Source organism: Acipenser ruthenus, chromosome 2 (genome assembly GCF_902713425.1).
Source record: "Acipenser ruthenus chromosome 2, fAciRut3.2 maternal haplotype, whole genome shotgun sequence".
In the NCBI taxonomy this organism is placed as follows: domain Eukaryota; kingdom Metazoa; phylum Chordata; class Actinopteri; order Acipenseriformes; family Acipenseridae; genus Acipenser; species Acipenser ruthenus.
The window spans coordinates 97,704,901-97,729,400 of NC_081190.1; the positions used below are offsets into that span (position 1 = coordinate 97,704,901).

A 24,500-nucleotide genomic window follows, 5' to 3' on the forward strand; every position below is an offset into this window, starting at 1 on the left:
GCAACATCCTCTTACAAAAATCAGCAGCAGTCAAGTTCAAATATGTTACATGATGACATCTTGGGATGAGTAGCATTAGAACAAAGAGGCAGTGGAGGTGCTCAGATCACAAGAGCTGTTGCAAAAAGAAATAGCCGCAGCAGCACAAGTGGAAGGTCAGGAAAACCAGCAGGCAAATACCTGCAAACCACTCTGCCAAAGATCTAACCAGCTGCCAAAAGCCTAAACCAAATATGCTTCTTTATGAAGCTTACAAAGCCATTGAGAAATTAAACCCACATGAACTTGAGGTAACTTGAGTATAATCTTTTGAGAATCTACAGGAAGCATGTTATAAATGCTTTTTTTTTTCCTACATTATTATTATTTTTTTTTAAATATATATAAAAAAGATGCTACGTCACCTTTTAGGTTTAGAGCAAAATATTTCCTATTTATGATGTTTTAAAACCACTTAATAGCTGTACAGGCAGTCTGGATTACCTGCCTACCAATCAAATCTACTACGACATGACCGATTAACACAATCTTTATTACCAATTTGCCCAAGTCATTGATTCCAATATTTAACTTTTTACTTCATTTTAAGATGATTGTTTATATAACTCTTGACTTTTTCCACAAAAGCAGCTCATATACCCACATAGAAACCACTGTAGACAAACCTGTTAATTTATTAGAAGACCCTTTTAAAAACCTAATTTATATTACAAACCTGTACTATTTTCCTCTCTTCAGAACTAAGCTGTACAATGCAAAGTACTTAACAAGATTTCATAGTTATTCTGTATTTTACATTTCTTTGTTTTTAAATGATTCTTTCCTATCTTAATTGTGCATTCACTGAATGACAATTACAGGTGACAATGTCATACTTCTCTCCCCTACAAGTGTCATCTTCTAAAGCAGGCCCAAAAATAACCAATACATACATTTTTTTTTTTTTTTTTTAATGTATTTTTTAAAATGTTTTTGTGGGTGGGTGGGTGGATAGTCAGGTACAGAAGCAAGAATGTGCGGGTAGGTCAGTAGAACAGGGGTTTGGGTTTTTTATGCAATGCAAAAAAAAAAAAAAAAGGTAGTCCTTTTTGTCAAGGAGCTTTCAAAAAACAACTGGTAACTCAATTGTTCTCGATCTGTTCTAGATCCAAGTCCCCACAGTCACAATCGCTGGTGTCCTCATCACTCTCACTCACAGCTGCTGTATTCCCGAAGGCCTGCAGGCGACGACCTCCCACCCTGTGGTGTTGTCGGACAGAGTTCTCCTTCATGGGGCTGGAGCCGGGAGTGATGATGTTCATTAAAAGGTCATTAGAGTCGCAGGGAGATGACACAATAGTCTTCATGTGAGGATCGTCATCGACTTCGTCACCTTCATCCTCCTCCTCGTAATCGAGAGAGCAAAGGCTTTTTGAATTTTTTAAAGTCTGTGGAGAGAGAAAAAAATTAAAAAAGAAATCTGTGCAATTGACCTTTGGTAGTATCCAAGAAGTTACACTTAGTACCAAAGTCTTATACATGCGCAGCACAACCGAGGTTGCAAAATACTCACATTGCCCAATTACTTACTTGGGCCACAAGCTCAGGTGTTCCCAATTAAGGCTTTTGTTTCTATCACTAAAAACTTACACCAGCATGTCAAATTGTTAAAATAAAAATAAAACTAGCTGAATAAATCAATGTGAAATCACAGCCAAGTCAATTTGTTGAGCAATCTCAACTCCATGTTTTATGTTACCATAACTATAACTACACTATCACCTGCACAGCTCTAGAACAGTTGTCATGCTCCAAACTGTTTGAGGAATAGTTTCAGTATATTAGCACATCAAAACCACAAAGCTGATTCAGTATTGAAACCAAATTGAAAACAGACCTATGCAAAATTCAATGTTTGTCAAACTACTTGACAAGTTTTTTTTCCTTCACTTAGTCAAATCATTACCATACCAGAATTAATCTCACCCACCCCGGATGGGTTTGGCTCTCAAACAGCTATGAGCGGACGAAGGTACAGGAAGTCATTCAAAACTTGTTTGTTGTCGTTTTTCTTTTAAATAAAAACAATTGTGGATAGATAATCCAGATCCAATTAAAATTAAGGAGATTTTTTTTTTTAATGTTAAATAGAAACTTCATAAAATCTATAGACGATTTAAAGCGAAGTCCATTTACGTAAAAAAAAAATGGTTTTGCGGTGGTCGCCGCTCATTTAAACCACATCCATTCATTTGGATGATCTTTGTTGACACATCTGGCCTTAAGCGTACACATGCATGAAGAAAATATTTGGTCAAAACTTCAAGAGTGGTAGAACTGCTGCAAAGCATTTGTAGCATGATGAAATGTATTAATTTATATAGGTATTTGTTATTTGTATTTATATATGTTATTTCCTTTGGCTCCCTACTTCTTTGCTCTTCAGACATCTACCTCCATTTTCCGGTGAAGCATGAAGTAATCGGGACACAAAAGCACTTCATTAAATGCCATTCCAGGCCTCTTTTTGCATTGTAATCCTCAGTGCTGATCCAAAAGGGAAGCAAAGCACCAGATGCTCTCAGTAGTTGCCACCTTCGTAGCGCCTCATTCACTACTCCAAGAAAGCATCTAGCCCTCTATTCAAAACCAAGCACCCCCGGCCTGTTCTCTTCTGTAGGGGGACAAAGAAGCGACTTGTCTGCAGCTTACTCCCCACGCTTGATTATCATCTCCTGGCCCTGCCTATTGCTATCGCCTTTCCTTCTTCCCAAGCCTGCTGGAATTTGAGCTTTAAATGGATGTCCTCCACAGTAACAATAGATAAAAAGGGAACCTTTGATTGTTCATGCGTCGCTGAAAAGAAAAAGGCCTAGACCCATCCTGGCTGCAGCCTAGCAGGATCTCATCAAGCTCGGCTCCCGAGCCCAATTGCAATGAGACAGCTTAAGCCTGCAGGCACTTACTCAAGCTACCCCCTCCTTGAATCAAAATTCCTCAGGTTTGTCAATAAATTTTACATTGTTCTTTTGAGTTCTAGGGAGAGACCTGGTACGGACTGAGCTCTGTCCCAAAAGCCCTCTTTATACAGACACTTTAGACGCTATTCAACACCATTGATCGATTTCAGGTTTTACAAATTTATTTAAATGTAATAAAGTAGCGATTACAACAAAACTAAAATTTGGCAATACCTACCTGTTCCTGTTTTGTTAAATCTCAAGTTTGATCTCAAGTTAAAACTTTTTTTTTTTTTAAACCGTAATCTTGTCTTTGATACTAAATAACACCAAATTAGCTGTGCCAGGAGTGTTTTCTCCGATCAAGGTTTACAATATTTATTTCAGGGCTGACTAAACTGGTTTTGTAAGCTACAGCTTATGGCGTATAAACTCATTACACTGCATTCAAGGTGCTATACTTTAGTTATGATTTCCTGTGGCGGGAATGGTACAAGTCCCCACACCAAGTTTGAACTGAGATTAGCATATTTGGAGACTTCAACACATTTAAAAGAATAGCATGTTGTTTCAAGTTGGAAAAGAAATGAGAAATTATAGGGAAATGCCTGGAAAGGCATCTGCACAGTACACTGTATACAAAAGGGTTAAATGAAGAAGTCAGACTGGTGGATATCGTTCTCATTTAATATTTCTACATAAAGTGTGAAGGTCATTTTATTATGTTTTGATGTTGAATGTTGCTGAAGTCCAGTTGAATAGCATTTTTGAAATCTAAATGATTAAAAACCCTCTTCCTCAAATATTTTAAGGTTTTCATGTTCACATTCTTGGCAAAAACACTTCATTCTAACTTATCACGACAGCCTTGGCAGACCCTGTTATTATTACAAGATTGGCACTAGGGACGTCACAGTATACCATAACATTAAACTTACCACGGTATTAATACTAAATATTGCGATAACCGTGGGATCACGGTATCGTGGAAGGCAGACTTTACACAGAATTCACACAGATTGCATTGCTAGATGGCTTGACTATTAATAAGGGAAAGAAACAATTGTTTTAACATAATTTACACACATTTATTAGAACAAATAAAACTGTTTAAATAAATACATTTTTTTTTTTCTTTTCTTAATTGGAGATTCACTTTGTTCTTTGGCTGGCATCAGTAATGACAAAGTAGTCTGCAGCTTCTTCACTTCACCAGATACATTATGTGTTATACTCTGTTGAATTACATAACTCATGCAGTGTCCCAACTTAACTTGTATTACACTGCCGTAAAGCCACTGCTTCATTGTGCAGGTTCGGATAAAATGTGTCATGGAACAGTTTAACTAGCCCTTAATTCAGTTGCTAGACTGAAGTAAAAATTTCACTAAAATATCCGAAGCTGGTACCCTAGTGTCAGCACTTGTGTATTAAATCTGCGTGCCTGGGCAGCACGTCAAACACCTAACGCCCTGTGTCTGTCGCAGTGACGACCCACACACGTGACAGTAACCCGTTACAAAAAGGGACTACTGTATATGCAATGGCACCTAGCTACATTCATTCCAATTAAATCAACTATTTTATCATGTATAGTAGTCAATTATCCAATCTTTGATCAACCGTACTGTATAATCAACCGAACGCACCTGTAATCACCAGATGAATTGTGTGGTGTATTACGCACACAGCTTCTGCTGTTAAAAATCACGAGATTTAGCTGCCAAAAAAATCAAATGAAAGTTAGATTAATTCATAACACCAAAACATTCGATATAGCATTGTGTGCTTTAAATTGTTGCAGTTATGCAAATTAAAAGTGATTGATTTTTCTTCTATTTTGTCAGTAAGGGCTGGAAATCCTGTCTATGTTATTGAACAGCTAAGAACTTGTATTGTTATTATTATTATTTATTTCTTAGCAGATTGTATTGTATTCATTAATTGCACGTTATTACAATGCCTTAACAGCAAGTATCAAAGTATAGAAACATTTCACAGAATTTTTGAAGTTTAATGATTCCTAAAGTTCTGTTGTGTCAAAGTTGTCCTGAATTGTATTATTTGATGATTTTCAAAATGTTGGTAGATGGTATGTTTAGGGCTTCTGATTTTCGGTTTTAACCGATAAATGACTCCCGATACAAAAAAATGTAATTGGTGGATAGCCAATAAACAAACAAACACCATAACACACCGGAAAAACTGTGGAAATGGTTAATCAATTCACCTTGACTTTACCCTTAACCATTAAAAAATAAAACCTACTACAAAAATAATAATACATACATTTCCCAATGCTGCTGGGCAATGTCCCGCCTTGATGACTTGAATCTATCATTGATTCGTTCTTAATACTATAAACCCGCCCCAACTACCGAGTGACAGCACATTGCTACGTTTCTATTGGAGACTCTGCTTGCGAGATTTAAAACAAGATTACAATCAGGATGGAGGCTTGTTAGTGGAATTAAGCTGTATTACAGTTAAGATACGAAGGACTTAAAATAGAATTGTGGCGAAATGTACAAAAATGCCTACACACAACCCCAGAAGAATGTGCCCATGACCATAGAGATTTTGTTGTGGAAAACAGCAAAGGAAAGACGGTGCAATTTAAGTGTGCAAGTACTGTCGAGTTACTACTATACATTTTGACAGAAAAAAAAAACAAAACGCTCAAGCATTTTGAAAAGTAACCGAAAACACTAATTTCATACAGTACATCAAAAACGAAAGCCCTGAAAAAACAGATTTACATAAAACTTGAAAATAGCTCAAAATAAGCACCGAAAAATACAATTAATAAAACCCGAAAAACAGAAGCCCTAGGTATGTTTAAATTCATTACCTTAATTGTAGGTGTTAAAGTTTTACTTAATTGCATTAATGTAATGCTTTTTAAAGCTTTGTAATTTTGTATGCTTAACCACTTCAACACCATGACGTACACATGGACGTCAAATGAAAACCCACTTACAGTACCATGCCGTACCTGCGTACGTCAAGTTTCCAATTCTATTCTATGATCGGTTTCTCAGTCTAGCGTTTCAGGTTTCATTCTCCAGTGCTAGTACTGTGGAATGTGCAATACTGTGGGAGGGTCACATTTATATATATATATTGTGTGACAGGAATGGCTGAGTGGTGACGTCAGACCAGAAGAAGGCACAACAAAAACAAAAGGTATGGTGTAGTGGCGCAGGCGCCGTTTTATTTAAAGCAAACAAAAATAAAATAAATATTTAAACAAAAATAAACACTTGCTCACAGAGCAAAATAAAAGGTTTAAACAAAATAAATCACGAACACAAAATAAACAATAAATACGATCCCAGGTCAGGCTGGGCAGTTGCTGTCACTGTTCCTGGAATCTTTACGTTTCGTTTTGTTTTGTTTCTCTCCTCTCGTTCTCGCTCTCTCCTTCCAACACCCCACCGAGTTAGTGAGCTGCAGGCTTTTTATAACAGGTGACCATCTCCCGATTAGCAACAAATTAAATCACCTAATTAATTCGGGAGATGGCCACCTTCTGCACGAGTTTTAATTATTACTCCTGGCAGAGGACGAGCACCGATCTCGCCTCTACCAGGACACGTTTTAAAAATAAACAAAACAATAACACGGCGGTACGCCGTCATCTTTACATAAATCATTATTCCTGCGGCGCTCACCGTCATACATTTAAATATAATAAAACAAATCATAAAACAAAACAAATACAAAATACACTGCCCAGGGGCGGAGGGGGAGACCCCGATCTAAAAATAAATAAACAAAACAATGTACAGGGTGGCTCGCCCTGTTACAATTGTTTTAAATTATTATTTTTTGATTTATTAGTTTTACTTGAAGTGAAGTTGGTTCGGAGGATTTCGATACCAGCGACAGTGATGCTGACTTATCACTCAGTGATTATGATGAAGAGGATGTGAAGCCAAGAACAATACAAACTGTACGAACAGAAGAGCATGCAGCTACTTTACAGGTAAGCCAGCTGCAAACGGGAAGATGTTTGGATTGAAATGGCAGTGCAGTGACGAAATACTATCAAAACACAGCACTGGGTCCAGGCAATGCGGCAGCCAGATCCATCACAATGCCTGTGCAAAGTAGCTGTGTACACGCATTTGTGACTATCCCTCCAACACAAGCGAAGCAGACACCGTAAAAAAGGTACCGGATTCTGCAGTCTCAATACCCAGGGGGAGTAAACTTGCCATTAAAGCAAGTGTGTGAGGTTGGGGGGGTGGGGGGGGACATGTTGACTCAGACGGGCAAAATTACAAGCATTATCGCAGAGGGGGCATTTTTAACATTAGGTAGCTAGGTTACGTTTACAATTAGGCATGTTTAAAATTCAAAAGGTAAAGCACAGCACACAGTCACAATAAAGAATCAAGTAGTGCTGTTAACATATTTATTGACTGGTGAAATACAATTCAAAGCAGCTGCAGTATGTCCACTGTTTTGTCATTTCAAATCTTCACAAAACAAATATTAAACTTTAAAAGCTGCAGTTTCTAGTTCAAAACCACACCATGAAGAAACACATTTGTAGGTGAACGCTAAAATAAATACAGCTACATTTAAATATATAAAACGTGTGAAATTTTCGGTCCACTAAAATAAAGGGCTTTACATAATCTTTGCAAGTAAGAAATTGCAACATCCAGTGTGAAAACAAAACAAACTAATAAATAAACATCCAAAGTAGCACTATACAGTACCATTAAAATGTTCAATACAAAAAAAATGGTGCATGAGTTACAAGCTCTTGCAGTGTCTTTATATAAAAAAGGACAAAAAGGACTGTAGCGTAACAGGAAAGCTTCTGTATCATCTGATCTGAAGCCGCCGAACTCCACACCTTCGTTATCTGAACTGAAGATAACCCTGACCCTGAATCATTCAAGACACAGAGCAACTACTTCTAAGCAGTTTTTTCTATTCACATGGAGACGCACGGTTTCCCCTCAGGCATTATTTGTGCATGGTCATTAAAAACCAGAAATTAATGGTGAACATTTTACTTTCAGCTAAAAGTTGGGGTGGGAGAATCGTTCAAACCGGGCCACTGACTCAGCAGAATCCGGTACTAAAAGTAGTGTGAAGCCTATAGCATTTCTGTTAAATAAATCTTCTTGTTCCAGGAATGATGCACAGAGGTTAAAACACCCGAAATACAAGGTTAAGGCAAAACTGACTCATGGCCAATTTCACTGGTCTTGGTACTACATTAAGTGTTACGGTACCAGAAAGTACTGCTGCACTTTGGTACGGACTGGATATCACTGGTTACCCATTGATTACCTAATGTAGATTACAGCTGCTGCAGAATACTGATGACAGGCTGCAAACAGTGTGGTTTTTAAAGTGTTAAGTAATTTAGGGTTGTTTGTAATCACTACTAGACTAAGAACAAACTTTTGACTAGATTAAAGCACATGCAAAAACATATGCAACCCCTCTCAATCTAGTTAGTTTACGCAGACATACTGAAATAAAAACAACAACAAAAAAACACAAGTTTTGAAATGTGTGCCTGCAACAAAGTGTAAGCAGGGCACAAGTCTGACAATGCACAGTACCTTCAGAGACAAGAATGCTTAATGAGCAAATTGAGCAGAACAACTTTTTTTCCTTAATGACTGTTTTGTGTGCATCAACAAAACTTAATTAATCAAGAAGGTCTATGGAAAGTAACAGTGCTACAATGCACACTCATTAAGGAGTACTAAACCAGCTGAAAATGCTCGGCCCAAGCTGCATTCTTTCTGTGAGCAACGGTTGCCAGGTTTCAACCTCATTAAAACCCATAGATTTTGTAACAAGTCGGGTCTGTTAGACCACACCACCGTTAAACAGAGGGGAATGAGAAGTGGAAGCAGCTGTTGCCGGCACCTTGCTTCAGCAGAAAGGAGGCGAGTCAAACTGCAGCTGTTCCTGGGTAAAAAGGACCCCCCCCGCCCCCCAATACCATTTTTTTATATATATATACACACACACATATATATACACACACATATATACACAGACACATATATACACACACACAGTGCCGTGAAAAAGTATTTGCCCCGTCTGATTTTCTGCATTTTTCACATTGTATTTGGTCAGATTTCTTTGTGGGTTGTAGTAGTATATAGAGGGAGTGTGAGAGAAAAAATGACAAAGTTTGGTGCTTCTTTCACTTGTTTGGTGTGCAAGGTAATCAAACATGCAATCTTCAGGTGTGAAAAAGTTATTGCCCCTCCTAGTTAACTCAACCCAATTAAAGGGATAATTAGGGTCAGCTGTTTGAGTACTTTGGTTAACAACCAGGCCTGATTTGGGCCAGCCGTGCCCAATATAAATCTGACTAACTTTGGCCCTTACCATCAGGGTGAAGTTGTCAGCACACAGGTTCTAGAGGCACATCATGCCACGAACAAAAGAAATTCTTGAAGACCTCCGGAAAAAAGTTGTTGATGCCCATCAGTCTGGAAAGGGTTACAAAGCCATTTCTAAGGCTCTGGGGCTCCACCGAACCACAGTCAAAGCCATATTGTCCAAATGGAGAAAGTTTGGGACAGTAGTGAATCTTCCCATTCAGACAGGGGGCAAATACTTTCACGGCACTAATATATATATATTATACACACACACACCGTGCCTTGCAAAAGTATTCAGACCCCTGACCAATTCTCTCATATTACCGAATTACAAATGGTACATTGAAATTTCGTTCTGTTTGATATTTTATTTTAAAACACTGAAATTCAAAATCAATTATAAGGTGACATTGGTTTTATGTTGGGAAATATTTTTAAGAAATAAACTGAAATATCTTGCTACGAATCCTTTGGAAATTGATGAAAGTGGCATGGGAAAAACAGGTTGTACCAAGAGCATGGCGCCAAGCAGGTGGAGTCTTTATACCTAAGGAAAAAGAGATTCTACAAGCAGTCAGTTTCGACCTATTTCCCTATTAATTCAGCACTACATGGCATGAATTCAGCACTACATGGCAATTCCTAGAAGTTTGAATAATGTCAGGATGCACCATTTCTCCACTGGCTTATACCATGGCAATGGAAGTAATCATTAGGGCATCAAAATGGGTAGTAGGAGGAGAGCGCAAATTAACCAATAACATTGAATGGGCACAAATGCAATTCAAGCCCACTAAATCAAGGAGCATCTCTATAATTAAAGGTAAAGTAGTACATAAACGTTCTTCATTAATGGTGAGGCAATACCAACAGGTGTCTGAGAAGCCAGTGAAAAGTCTTGGGAGATGGTACGACGGGGATCTAAAGGACACAGTTCTTGTGGGAGAAGTTAGACAACAAGCAGTGGAAGGGTTGAAGAGCATAGACAGCAGCGCTTTACCAGGCAAACCAAAACTCTGGTGCTTTCAGTTTGGTCTACTGCCGAGGTTGCTGTGGCCACTGACTGTGTACGAGGTGTCTTTGACAACAGTAGAGAAGCTGGAAGCTTTAATCAGTTCATACGTCAGGAAATGGTTGGGAGTTCCATGCTGCCTCAGCAGAGAGGGACTTTATGGTAAAGGAATACTGCAGCTACCAGTCTCCGCTCTAACCGAGGAGTTTAAGTACGCCAAGGTCAGACTGTAAATGACATTAGTCGAGTCACGCGACAAATGCGTAAGGGAGGCAGCACCTGTGTTGAAAACTGGAAGAAAGTGGGCGGCAAAGAAAGCTGTGGAGGATGCAAAGGCTGCCCTTCGAATTGGTGATATCATAGGGCAAGTTCAGCATGGAAGAGGGGGTCTTGGTCTCAGTTCAGCTGCTCCTACATGGCACAAGGCAGCCCCAGCTCAACAGAGGAAGCTGGTAGTCAATGAGGTACAAAAGCAGGAGAGGATGAGGTGCGTAAAGGCCGTTTCCCAGGCCAAGCAGGGAGAATGGATGAGATGGGAGAGTGTGGAACAACGCAAGATTGGCTGGCAAGACCCATGGTCAATGGAGCAGAGCAGGATCAGTTTCCTCATCAGGTCAACATATGAGGTTCTCCCATCACCACAGAACCTAAACCTCTGGGTAGGAGAGGATCCCTCATGTCCTTTGTGTTCATCACCTGCAACATTAAGGCACATTTTGACAGGATGTAAGGTGGCTCTTAGCCAAAGACGGTTTACTTGGCACCATGACCAGGTGCTGCGATGTTTGGCCTTAGCATTGGAAGACAAGCGTAACATGACCAATAAGTTGCCACCAGGTCCATCAAAACATTACACACAAAAGACAACATTCCTCCGCCCAGGAGAGCAACCACCAAGAAAAGGTGTTAAAACCAATCCTTGCCTAGGACAACTGGAAGCTGCTAGAGACTGGAAAATGCTGGCAGATGTTGGTCAACGGCTTATTTTTCCACCTGAGATTGCCACCACTAACCTTCGACCAGATATTGTCTTGTGGTCTGGATCAGCACGCCTTGTCCACCTGGTAGAGTTAACAGTGCCATGGGAGGATGCTGTAGATGAGGCGTATGAGAGGAAGAAACTGCGGTATGCTCAACTAGCCTCTGAAGCGGAACAGCGAGGATGGAGAGTCCGGGATTACCCAGTGGAGGTGGGTTGTCGAGGATTTGTGGCACACACTACAACCCAGTTTCTCAGAGACGTCGGATTCAGTGGCCAAGAGTTGTGTTGCACAGTGAAGAACTGATCTGAAGCAGCAGAGAGGAACAGCAACTGGCTGTGGTTGAGACGGAAAGATTCTGGCTGGGGATCTCAAGCACAATAGAAAGAAAGAAAGAAACACTGATGTACGGGTAAGTAAGCTGGGCTGAGTTGAGTGGGGGACGGAGGGGGGTGATGCTGGGACCCCAGAATCACCGTCGAGCCCTCTTGAGGTGTCGTGGGCTAGTCGACGAAACACCGAGGATGGAAGGTGCCCACTTGAAGACCCCAGAGATGTAACCTACTTCGCTCAATCCAGACGGTTGTCATGCTGATGCGCTGGGGAGACCGCACTGTGGTTGATCCCCGGAGCCAGCATCGCAGCCGTTGTGTGTGCTGATGCGCCAGGGAGGCAAATAAGCTGATCCCTGGAGCCAGCATTACACTTCAGCCATCAACACCAGACAGGAGGAGATCTACATCATCATATGGAAGGAAACGCAAATGGACAGAGACACAGATGGATCACATTAGTTTACTGTAAAGCTACGTCTTAGTTGGTGCTTATCTTGGCGAGAACAGAGTTCAAATCAGCATGAAGTTTTAACATCTACTCTCGTGTAATGGACATAATTCTCTATTAAATGTCATTTGCCATGTGTCTGCCCAGTTCTGAATGCTGTCTAGACCATTTTATGTATATGTGAGTATATCGTTTTGGTTTAAGGTATGCATTTTTAAATATCTGTGTATGTACTAGACTTACGCAATTCACAGCTCTCAGAAACTTGCATGGCTCTCTAGAAATCTACCCCAAGTGTTTTTCTAGCAATAGAACTAATGTAGTGAGGAAAAAAAAAAAAAAAAAAAAAAAACACACCTTATTCCCAGGAGTTGGGCGAGATGAATTCCACACCCCTGACTCTACATACCAGTTGAACTCGTCGACACTATATAAAGTACATGATAGTGCTGTATATCTATGTATCGTAGATACTGTTGTAGGAGGTTGTGTGACCCAGTGGTTAAAGAAAAGGGCTTGTAACTAGGAGGTCCCCGGTTCAAATCCCACCTCAGCCACTGACTCATTGTGTGACCCTGAGCAAGTCACTTAACCTCCTTGTGCGCTGTCTTTCGGGTGAGACATAGTTGTAAGTGACTCTGCAGCTGATGCATAGTTCGCACGCCCTAGTCTCTGTAAGTCACCTTGGATAAAGGCATCTGCTAAATAAATAAACTGTTCTCTAAAAACAAATAGCTAAATAAGCATGATTCTTGGGTGTATTTCATGCAAACTCTTTCTACATGCATATTCCACTTGTAGGAGGCCCTACCCCACGGTATGTGTGTTCGTTCATGACCACTCATGCATCACCTTTTCAAGAACAGACCAATGACAGAGCATGAATCAATCCAGTTGCAAATGTAAACACACTACAGCACTAAAACCTGCATTTGTTTGTATCTTATTTATTTTTTTATTTTACAGGGCAGATGCGCTTTAAAATAAATATGTTTATGAAAGCCTTGTTTTATACATTTCCAGTGCCATTCATACTGTGCATAGAAGCTTAAGGGCTGCACAGATTATTTTAACAAATAAGCTACATTTTACAAACTACATTACTACCACATTGTGATTTGTACACAATGCCGTGAATAGATAGATAGGTTTTATATATATTTTTTCTAGGTTATATAATATAATTTCTCCCCAACATTAAAGTACCGCATAAAGCAATTTTATGTCCTATAGTTTTAGAAATATATATTTATATTAAAAAATAATAATAAATAAAAGATACAAGGGAAAACCAGTAAAGCTGGAATCCAAATGCATGCAGCAGGAATTGGACACCCAGCATGGGATGTTAATGATTAAGGCCCCAGTGGGAAATACAGATTTCAAGAGAGGGGTCAAACAGCTGTGCTTGGAAATCAGCAAAACTTAAATCACCATTGGAGAGGAAGAGAAGGGGAGACGCAGGCCAGCCAGGGAGCGTTCTCCTACCAACAGAATGTGGTGAAATGAGCCTACTACAGTTTGGTGCCTTGTATTTGAATAAAAAAGGTGCCTTGTATTTGAATAAAAGGGTAATAAACAAACAAAAGTGAGAATCAAGGTACTGTACTGATTACCTATTGTAAATACAATTTGTCAAGTAATTTAACAAACAGATGGAACACAAGTACATTAATTATTTCAAGTTTAGATACAAAATTGTCATCTGTTTTGCTAGAAAATAAAATTAATCTAAGCAAACTTGTAGCAACATACTCTGCAAAACCACATTGTATTTATACAGCTAGAAATCTTGCCATATACAGGTTATATTAGGTGAACTGACTACATAAAGTTATAGTAAGCCAACATTACCAACAATCACACAAGTATGCCGCCAGACAAAACTGACCAAAAATACAGTACTTTTGTATGAAATAAAAATAATTAAGCCAACAATATTTTTTGCATCAACTTGAATGAGATCTAATTTAATTGCAGGGCTGACCCTCTCCCACCATCACTTGTAACAAATGGGACTGCAGGCCCTGAAGACATAAAACTAAAGCTGGGGTGATGCCTCATTTTTCACTATAGATAGATCTTTCTCCAAAAAAGCAGATGCATCGATTTTATCGACGTTATTTAAGGGTTTTAAAAAAAAAAAAAAAAAGCACAATAACAAAAAATAAAAGTTGTTTAAAATCCATAACAAGGTCAGAGTAACAACCAAATCGAGAAAAAAAACGCTTTACAGAAAAATGATGCACAGAATGCATCGATAAATCGCCTCAGCCTTACATAAAAACACCCTAAAATTACCAATCGATTAAAACTTCACAGCTGGAGCACAGTAATATTCCCACAATCTTTGACTGATCCCAAGGGGTCTTTATCCTAGGGCCTGGTATCATTCATCAAAAGCAAAATGCTTTCCATGGGCATTACTTTAGTAATCTAACTAGTACATCTGCATGATCAAAATTGTATCAAAGTAAAAAAAAAAAAGCCAAAATACTAAGTTTACTTTAAGGAGTTATACAGTAGAAATTAAATAATTTTAATGAATGACAGTCTTAAATACAGGACAAATCATTCAATTGCCTAACCTCTTTAAACTGTAGCAATATCAACAAAATGACTTGCTTTTAGGGCTGTATTCGAAGGTTTGTTAGCTAGCCAGGAATTTGAAGATTGTTTTAAACTACAGAAGGTTTGTCAGACAGCATTCACGCACTGATTTTTTATTTTTTTTTCTGTTAACAGAAATCGTTTGACAATGTGTGAATACAATAAATCACACATTAAATGTCACTCACATGCAAAATTCGATCTTTTTATTTGTATAATGCATATTACTTAAACAAAAGTTGTTGTATTAAAATTCAACCAAATCTTTATACGTAGCAACTCCATATGTACCGCTGCCGTGTATAGAGCAGGGTATATTATCCAAAGCACTGGGGGGTACCTATAGCGGTTGTAGTGCTTCAGTAAAATATGTACTGAATACCTGGTGTACAAGACAGTGTAAGAGAAGTGCTATGGTAGAATATGCTTGAAACATACAAAATACAGTAACACTAATAGTTTTAATTTCGAAAAAACTGAGCGCCGTCCGTCCCTCCCCTCCGTCCAGCCCGTGTTAACCAGAGGCAAAATTCTTCATTCACCATCTTGACAGCAAAGCGATAGCGTAAGCTGTATTGAAAGAAACGTCTTGAAACCCCTCTGCTGTTTGTGATTTTTTTTTGTTAAATGCCCAGACGACCACAAAAAAAGCTGAATGTAAACTGTGCAAGCGACTGTTGATATATCATGGAGGCACATCCAATCTCTGGGGTCACTTTACAATCCTAAGTTCATATTATTAACATTTTTAGTTGTAAAATGTGACTGACTGATAACCTGCTTGCAACGGTGACTTAAATTAAGTTTGTTTTGCCCAAGTCTACTGCATCAATTACATGTAAATAAACAATGTGTATTTATTTAAATTATAAAAACATGATTACTGTTCTACACAATGTATTTTTAAACTACATATGAATGTTTTATTCCATTTATATGGCTTACCTGTAAAATAGGATTTTCAATCAAATATAAACAAGTAGCTATGGTGACATCACCAGTAAATTATGCAAATTAGTACCAGTGAAGGTTCAAACCTTCCTTCGGTAATGTGTTCCAAACCTTTGCAGGTCAAAATTTACCCTTCGTTGCAGCCCTACTTGCTTTTGCAATGTTTTTCACAACATCACATTTTGCTTGTGCAATTGTCTTAACACGATGGGGAAATCTGGTTAACACTTTTTTATTTACTTGCCCCCAGTTTGAAATGTCCAATTATGTTTCTCCTCACCGCAGCGAGTCCCCACACAGCACAGACGTTCTGAGAGTATAAGAGCATCCCCCAATCGCACAAGCATAAAGCCAGAATCGCTTTCACAATGAGCAATCCAGAGCAGAAGTGGGCGGGCTACCGATCCTGGAAGACAGAGATCAGCCCTGCTTCTTATCCATTCTGAATATGCTCGTAGGCTGGCCAGTAGGATTCGCTGTTGCGCGATGAGGAGATGCAATCCCTGCCGGTCTCCCATCCCCCACCCTGGGAGTGTCAGAGCCAATAAGACACCTCCCTCAGGGTCCCTAGCAAAGTTTGGCTTCTTTGCACAGCCTAGACGCGAACTAGCGCCACCCAAGCTGTGCAACTCATCTTGTGCTCCCAGCGGCAGCGCTTTAACTGGATGAGCCACTCTGTGACCCAACACATTTTTGAACTTGTCATCCCTTGGGTGTTTTTTTTCTTTAAAAAAACTACAGAAATCAAGTCGCTTAAATTTGCTTAATTCCTCATAAATCTGAGAAAGCAGTTTATAACACTGAATCTTACTGTGTTAAAATATGGACTTGCAGAGATCAACCAAATACATGCATAAAACAGTTATCTAGCTACATCAATGGAGAAGGGATAAATTATTGGATATTCTACCGAACTATGTTACCTCATCAGTTAGTTCAAGTAACTGAAGAATGACCACAGTCCACACAAGATGGAAAACCAGTACTGGCTTAGCATAAGAACCTTCTGTAGCATTTTCTCTCTGCAGCTCTGTTAAAATAAAGAAATGAAATACATTTGTTCCCTCTTTTAATTATTTTCCTTACCCTTGTCATTTTGAGGAAATCCAGGGAGGGCCGGCTCCACCGCACATCCTCCTCGCGCCTGCGCTTCAGCCCGCTTTTCCGCTCGTTGAGCACGCAGGGCTGGGAGCGGCAGCGCAGAAGGCCCTGACGGCGGCTCAGCTCCGGGGTGGAGGTGGGAGTGCTGTTAGCCGAAGGCAAGAGGCTCCCAGTGTCGGTGATGTGCTCCTGCGATAGGGAGAGCCGCCGCCGGGGGTGGTGGTCATAAGGGCCCCCCGTGTGCCAGCGGATGCCAGATGACATTGTGCTCCCCTCAATACTGTCCACAAAGCCACTGCTGGCAGAGGAAGGCCGGGGCACGGGCGAAGTGTTGAAGCTGCCCCTGCTGATGACGCTGAAAGCGCTGCTGTTCAGGGAGAGCATGTGTTTGCTGCTGCAGCTGCTGGAGGAAGAGGAGGAGGAGGAGTAGGAAGGCTGTGGCAGGCTGACACTGGTACTGCGCTGCAAGGTTGCGCTACCGTGGCTGTTGCAGCGCTGCAGGGTGGCACTGCCCCCACTGTTGCAGCGCCGCTTAGAGACAGGAGTCCAGACCTTGGAACTGCTGCTGGGTTTCCATGGGGACCGGCAGCGGGCCAGCTCATCCGGCTCTGACAGGGAGCGGCAGTGCCGTTTGGTGGGAGGAGCCAGCGGTTGCACGCAGTTCTCGAGGTTCAGTTCGCTGATCCAGCCCGGCAGGACCGACACACTGTTCCTCACTCCACCACATGTGCCACTGCTGATGGTCCTGACAGCTGCAGGGATGGCTTCCCTCTGCCACTGCAATCCCATGCTGTCGGGGGCACTGTGGCTGAAAGGGCACACAGGAAAATGGAAAGGAGCATTCTTTGTTGTCGTAGAACTCTCTGTCCTGATGGGGCAGCCCCTGCTTATAACTCTCCACGGGCTCTCGTCTGTCAAGAAAATGCACTTCATTTATTGGAGAGAATAAGAAATTGCAGGAGCTCTAGCCTTTCTAAGCAACAACATTTATACTGGATACACCAGAGTTAAAGTAAATAAAAAATGAAATAAAATTTAAAAAAAGAGGATGCGAGTAAGGGCGGTTCTACGCTGGAGGTGAGCGAATAATTTGTAAGTAACTGGAATGTATGGGTGCGATGCAAGCGGGCAGCCTGGGTGAAGCAAGCGACACCACAGGAACAGAACTGTGTTCTATTTTTCCCCATGCATCGCAGGCGACTAGAATGATCTAAAGTGAAATGGGCCAATCAGAAGCAATGTCAGTAATACCAGTAAACTTGATAAGTCAGAACACAAATAAGCAATAAACATGGTAGATGAGAAATTGGTTCAGGAAGTGCAGTGGTATCCTGTGCTCTACTCTTGTTCATTAAATTCATACAAAGACAACAGTAAAAAGGACAATGCCTGGCAGAAGATTTCGGGCATTATTACTAGCATGTCTGGTGACTGACGCAGGAGAAGTATTGTAGCAGCACTGCGTCTGTCAGTCCATGTTTGTACTAGCTGTCAAATACGGGAAATATTAGGATAGGGTCATGTGAAAGTTTCTGGATTTTAACGGTTCACCTTTGATATAGATACAAAATTCGCTCCAGTCGCTCGCCTCCAGAGTAGAACCACCTTAAGTTTGCAGTACTTATTTTAAATGTTAATTTCAATAGCTACTGGGAGATGTGTAAAATAGCATCACTACCAAAACAAAACCACCAATAAAGTATTCAGTGAATTGCTTATAAATATTTGTATTTGTTCACAAGGTGCAAATGCAGCTCTGACAGACAAGTCAAAATTCATGGGAGCCATGCACATTAAATTTAAAAAAAAAAAAAAAAAAAAAAAAAAGTTAGTCAGCCAATTATTTTTACCCCGGTTTTCACCCCAATTTAGCATGCCCAATTATTATCTGTATCCCCGGCTCACCGCTCGCAACCCCCCCGCCGACTCGGGAAACGGAGGCTGGAACACGCGTCCTCCGAAACGTGCTCCTTCCAAGCCGTCATTTTTCGCACTGCAGATCCACAGCAACACTACCAGACCTATAGTGCCGGAGGACAACACAGATCTGGCGGCTCCGCTGCAGAGCCACAGGCCACAGGGGTCGCTGATGCGCGGTGAGCCGTGGATTCCCCTGCCGACCTAAGCCCTCCCTACCCGGGCAGCGCTCAGCCAATTGTGCGCCGCCCCCTAGGAACTCTCGGTCACGGTCAGCTGTGACATAGCCTGGATTCGAACCTGCGATCTCCAGGCTATAGGGCACATCCTGCGAGGAGCGCCTTTACTGGATGCGTCGGGAGCCCCCATGCACATTAACTTGATGAAACTCAGGTAAGTTAGCAGATGGTGCATTTGTTCTGTATTCGTAGATGCCACCCTGAATGAATGGAAATGGTGTTCAAGTGAACTGGGAATGAAAATGATACTGTTAAACTTTGGTTGCATCTCAAAACTAACTGTTTGAATTATCTATACAAGGTGGCCAAGTGAATATTTGTAAAGTCATAATATAATTCAATTTAAATATTTTTAATCAACATACATACACCATGCATTTTACCACCATAACAGAGGAAAGACAACAGTTAAGCGTGACTTATTGTTAACAAAATAATAAATTATTTTAAATACCGTATTCCTTCAAATTTAAGGACGCAGCACAAATTTCCCACACTCAATTTGAGGAAAACATGAATCAAATAAATATGTATTTACAAAGATACAACCTCAGTTACACATATGGAGGCAGTTTGCGGCCGTCTGCTATCACACAGAGCATTACAGTTATTTCCAGTTGTGATTATTCACACCTGCTTCTCCCAATTTGTGAACTGTGGTATTGCTTGGCATGTTGAAAAATGCAGGGGTCTGTTTAGCATTTCCAATCTGTCCAAGCTGGTGCCGTTTGTTAGAAACGCTGAAATTGTAAAAGCTTCTCTTTGAATTCCTCAGGAAGCTAATGACACTTCTTTGAAAATGGCTGCATGTATGTCATGGATGATTCGAGATCGGGCAGTAACGTTTTGGTTCGTCTTTTCTCGGCAGTAAGACACGTCGCTGCTTGTGTATTCAGGCAGTGATGTCTTCGTTTGTCTTTTCTTGGCAGTCAGTCACGTTGCTGTTTGTGTACTCGGATAGTCACATCTTTTGTTGGTGATTTTAATACATGTATCACTACTGTACTCTAATTTAAGATACAGGCTATTTTTGAGAAGCAAAAATGGTCAAAAAGAGCATCTTAAATTCAAAGGAATACCGTATATGATTAGTTGATAATGGTTTACTGGTGTGTGTGTATATATATGGCTCTGAGCTAAAATATATATAAATATATATATTTAATTTCCATTAAGAAAGACAACACACTTAAAATCAACAAGTGCTTTTGAACAGTTTAAAGCACTTAATCCACTTGTAATTCATTAAGCTTTGCAGCACTGTCAATTTATCCAAGACAACTCATATATATGGTATTGGAAGCGAGGGACTGACAAATGGTTTAAGCTACCCCATGTGTTGTGGAATTAGAAGAGGGGCTTTTTGCTACCAGTTCAAGGTCAAAAACAACAGATACAATTAATCTGCAGAATTCTTACCCAGAATAAACACATTTTCTTACATCACCCAAAATCATGAACTCCCTAAACCAGGTTTTAAGCAATACAAATTGCATTGCTTCTGCCAATTATATATTGCCCAAGTCACTGACAAAGCAAAATCATCCAAAGTTACCAGAAACATAAAATTGCACATATGTAAGTGAGCATTATTGTTTTAATAATGTCATACTGTATATGATAAGCTTGTTTTCCAATGTGAATAAATACATTTATTCAGGTTAATAATATGGCTACCTAAGCCACCCCCCCAGAAAAGTATATATTAGTGTATGGATTGTAAGTAGATTCTGTGCACACCCACTTTACATATGCACAATGAGCCTGAAAACAGCATAAGCTCCTTTCACACTGTCACTCCAACCCGGGTCTGGACCCAGGTTCTGGCTACCCAGGTCCCAACACCACGTAGTGTGAAACCACATACCTGGGTCGCACCCTGGTTGACCCGGGTCCCAGCAACCCACATTTCTGTTTATTCTGTTTAGCTGTATTTTTGGTTTTTGAGACACAGCATGAGACAGATTGCAGCAGGGATGTATAAACATTTGCTCTAAATCAACATTTGGGCCGACAGTTCAATCCAGAGAAGCTGCTTCCGGGGCACCGATACGCACATTGTGCACTTGTATCTGTCACCCAGGTCAACCCTGCTTTATCAAAAGTAGTGTGAAATCGTGTACCTGACCCGCATGACACCAAGCCCTGACCCAGGTAGAGCATGCCAGTGTGAAAGGGGCTTTAGATTCTAGTTTGAACAAAATAAAACAGCAAAGAGGAGTCCTTGTGTTTTCTGACCAGAAAATAATTCTCTAACACACATTTCTGGACCACAACACAGCAGGTTCAGAAAAAGTCACTTACCATGGATTTCGTAAGGAAACAGGTTGCCACTTTGGTTCAACTTTTCAGGAGAGTGCTGAAATTAACCAAAAGACAAAAGGTTTGAACGCAAGAGGTTAATCTTATTTCTGGTTCCATAGACCCTAATTAGCACCAAATTGCACTGTACCTAACTAACTTAAGTTAACATTAGATAGGCCAAGATTAGTTCAAATCAGGGTCTGTGAAGCCAGCCATCTGTGAATCTTCAGTCCTTCCCAAGATAAAGGGTTAGCATACAGTATTAACTAATTGTTCCAAAAGACTGTCGGTTGGCAGAGAGCTTGTGAATTGGTTGAACTTGAAACAAATGTTATGCATTTGACATTGTTGTTTATCTTTAGGGGAGGATGTATTTCCCCACTCTTGTAATAACAAATCGTACTGTAGTATGATTCTGCAACATTTTGTTTTTTGTTGTTATTTAACTATGTAAAGGGGCCGCCTTAGCGCACATTTAACAGGAAAGAGAATGGTGAGGCTAGAGGTATATTTAGTACACTGCAGATGTACTTCTAAACAGAACAATTTGACACAACTCCCAATGTTTATGAAATTTACAGACCTGCGTGTCTGTAAATTGACATTTCTCTTACATTGGAGCAAAATATACCCCCTGTTTTTATCGAAACTACAGCCAACTGCAGTATTTATTGCAGCAACATGCCAGTAGCATCTGCATTTTAGCTTTGTAATTGAACACACTAACATCACATTCTTGCAAACTCTATACTCTTCACTGACCTGTTTTTCTGTTATATTATGACAACATGACTAAGTTCTTTAACCATTTTGGATACCATTTTTAACATACAGGCAAAGAGATAGTTTTGTTTAGAGTCTTCCTCTCCACAGACATCTGGGTGCAGTTCTGAGTAAACATCCTTGAGCAATCGAGCAAATGGACAAAAAGTCCATCAGAACAAAAGAAACCACCAGAATCAAAGTACACATCCAAATTATTCAAGGTTGAAATAATGCACTAGCGCTAGAAGAAAAAAAATATTTACCCACAGAATTGCCACTTTTGTCCTCCATTTAAAAGAATATAAAATACAGCAGAGCCGGTCATATCTGATTTAATTGGTAGTCATTATGCTACGTTTGTTGTTTTATTAACAAAATCGGGGCAATTATCAATGAACAGTGTCAGACATAGTGTGTCAAACACTCCTTTCAACTGCCTCCAGGTCTGCAGCAATACACCTCTCGTCTTTTCTAGCACCTGTTTTTTTTATATGCAACTGAATCTATTCTGTCCTGCGAAGGACTGAATTTACTGTTTTAGACGCATAGTAAAAATGTGCATTGATCAGGTTCCATCAGTACTGTTCAATTGGCAGCAGCATGTGTAAATTACAAATGTCAGGGTTCCATCGTTGTATTTACTGGATCGGATATGGCAGGTTCTACTGTAAATGCTATTTCATAGATGTCTCAGTTAAAACCAAATCACTTTGTATACATAATGTAATCCTTTACATGAATGTACTTTGAGTCAGTTAACAACAACGTGGAACTTGTTATACAAATGCAAAGTTCAAAATCAAGAGAATGCTTCCCAAGATACAGCCTCACAAGCCAGAAGTTACTGAATATGATGCTCCTAAAAGAATTGTGCAAATTAATGTCCTTTACTATTTCCTCATGCTTGAAGGATATGTTTTCTGAATACAGTGCTCCCTTGCTATAACGCGGGTCTCTGGGGGGGGGGGGGGGGGGGGGGTTGGGGACACACAATATAAGCATTATAACCAAAGAGCGTTATAAACGGGGGAGGAGGTGGGGGGCACGACGGGACACAACACACATCTGACAAATACAAAATAAAATAACTCCCTCTCTAATGCACATATGGTGAAGCAAAAATGTAAACTTTCCTTGATTTAACCATGCATAAAGCACCATGTAATCAACGTTATATTTTAAAACAATAAATAAATAAATAAATAAATAAATAAATAAATAAAATAAAAATAAAAAAGGTAACATTCCCACTCGTGGTTCATTTTAATTAGCAGTTTTTAAACTATAAATAGCCTGGCTAAACGGCGTTCGGGAGTTCAGTTCGAAGTGACAGACAAGCAAACTAAGTGTGAGAAGGAGAGCGGGTCGGGTGAGGGAAAGAGGCAATTGTCCCACCCCAGGTTCGGCTGCCGGAGCGAGGTTGAAGTGTCTCGTGTCCTGGAAAAAGCTGCAGCTCCTCGCACCGCAAAAAAAGTAAATACATTAGGAAAGAACCACGTAATAGGCCTAATATTTATTCTTATAAAACAAATGCTGAATAAGATGTCTTAAAAAGTGCCAGCGCAGCTTTTCTTCAGTTCAGATACTGTATCAAAAGGGAGAGACAGAAACGGAAGTTAGACTGAGAAGTTGTTTACAATTTGAACACCGGTACTGTATTTACAGTAGAAATATTGGACGAATCACTAGTATAGGGAATTGGGGGACATGCTGTAGGAGCGTTATCGAGGTGCGTTATAATCAAGAGCCTTATAGTGAGGAAGCACTGTATATACTAGGGACAACAGCATTCTAATTCATCAAATGAGACATTTACAATTTGTGTTACTAATTCAATACTGGAATGCAGACAACAACAAAAAAAAAGTACACGTCAATCCTAGGGTTCATTTCGTCCACACACAAGTGCGTGACTGCAGTTTTGGGCACGTGTCCTACAAACACAACACGTTTCAGCATATTATCTATCCAGGATTTCCTCCTTTTTTATTGAGCCAATTTAAGCATGTTCCCAAAAGATGTCGGAAACACAATGGAATTGTAACTGAACTGTATCCTGTTAAGACCGCCCACGCAGCATTTAACAGGCTGCACACAATGTCAGTTTATCAGCCGAGATAATTATTGGTTGTTAGTTGCGTTGGAAATTAATTATATCCTATGTGGTTACTTAGCAAAGTCTGGCCACGCAGCATTTGACAGGTTGCACAAAACGTAACAATAAGCAGGTTTGAAATATTAAGCAAGAGGTAATTTCTCAAATAATTTATGGTGCATGGCGAGTGGTTTTTGAAAAATCGTGATAAAAGGGGTATGATATTAAGCAATGTGATATAAAAAGTGTTCATCTGTATTTTTAATGTAGAAATTCTCTCCTTCGTAAATAATTTTGGTTTACTGACATGCATGCTGGAAGTCCTCGCCACTCACACAAGATTTTTAGACAGGCAGAAAAGTAAGCAGAAAGTGAATTTTATGAAGCGCTTGCACACAGAGGAAGAAAAAAATACTCGCTTAAATAAAAA

At 40.0% G+C, this 24,500-nt stretch overlaps 1 protein-coding gene across 4 annotated transcripts in view; it reads right to left on the reverse strand.

Annotated features, from left to right (window-relative positions):
- Window positions 1-357: 357 nt before the first annotated feature.
- Window positions 358-24,500, reverse strand: part of LOC117409412 (protein FAM53A-like) — a 46,221-nt gene continuing 22,078 nt past the window's right edge. For 3 of the 4 annotated variants that reach the window (XM_034015414.3, XM_034015416.3, XM_034015415.3), the window contains exons 3-5: window positions 21,211-21,265; window positions 16,736-17,661; window positions 358-1,427 (exon numbers count right to left, since the gene is read on the reverse strand). In XM_034015414.3, coding sequence (XP_033871305.1) covers window positions 1,122-1,427; window positions 16,736-17,661; window positions 21,211-21,265 — 1,287 coding nt within the window. In that variant the 3' untranslated portion in view covers window positions 358-1,121. The remainder of the gene's footprint in view (window positions 1,428-16,735; window positions 17,662-21,210; window positions 21,266-24,500) is intronic. The other variant, XM_059004472.1, reaches the window with a different exon arrangement.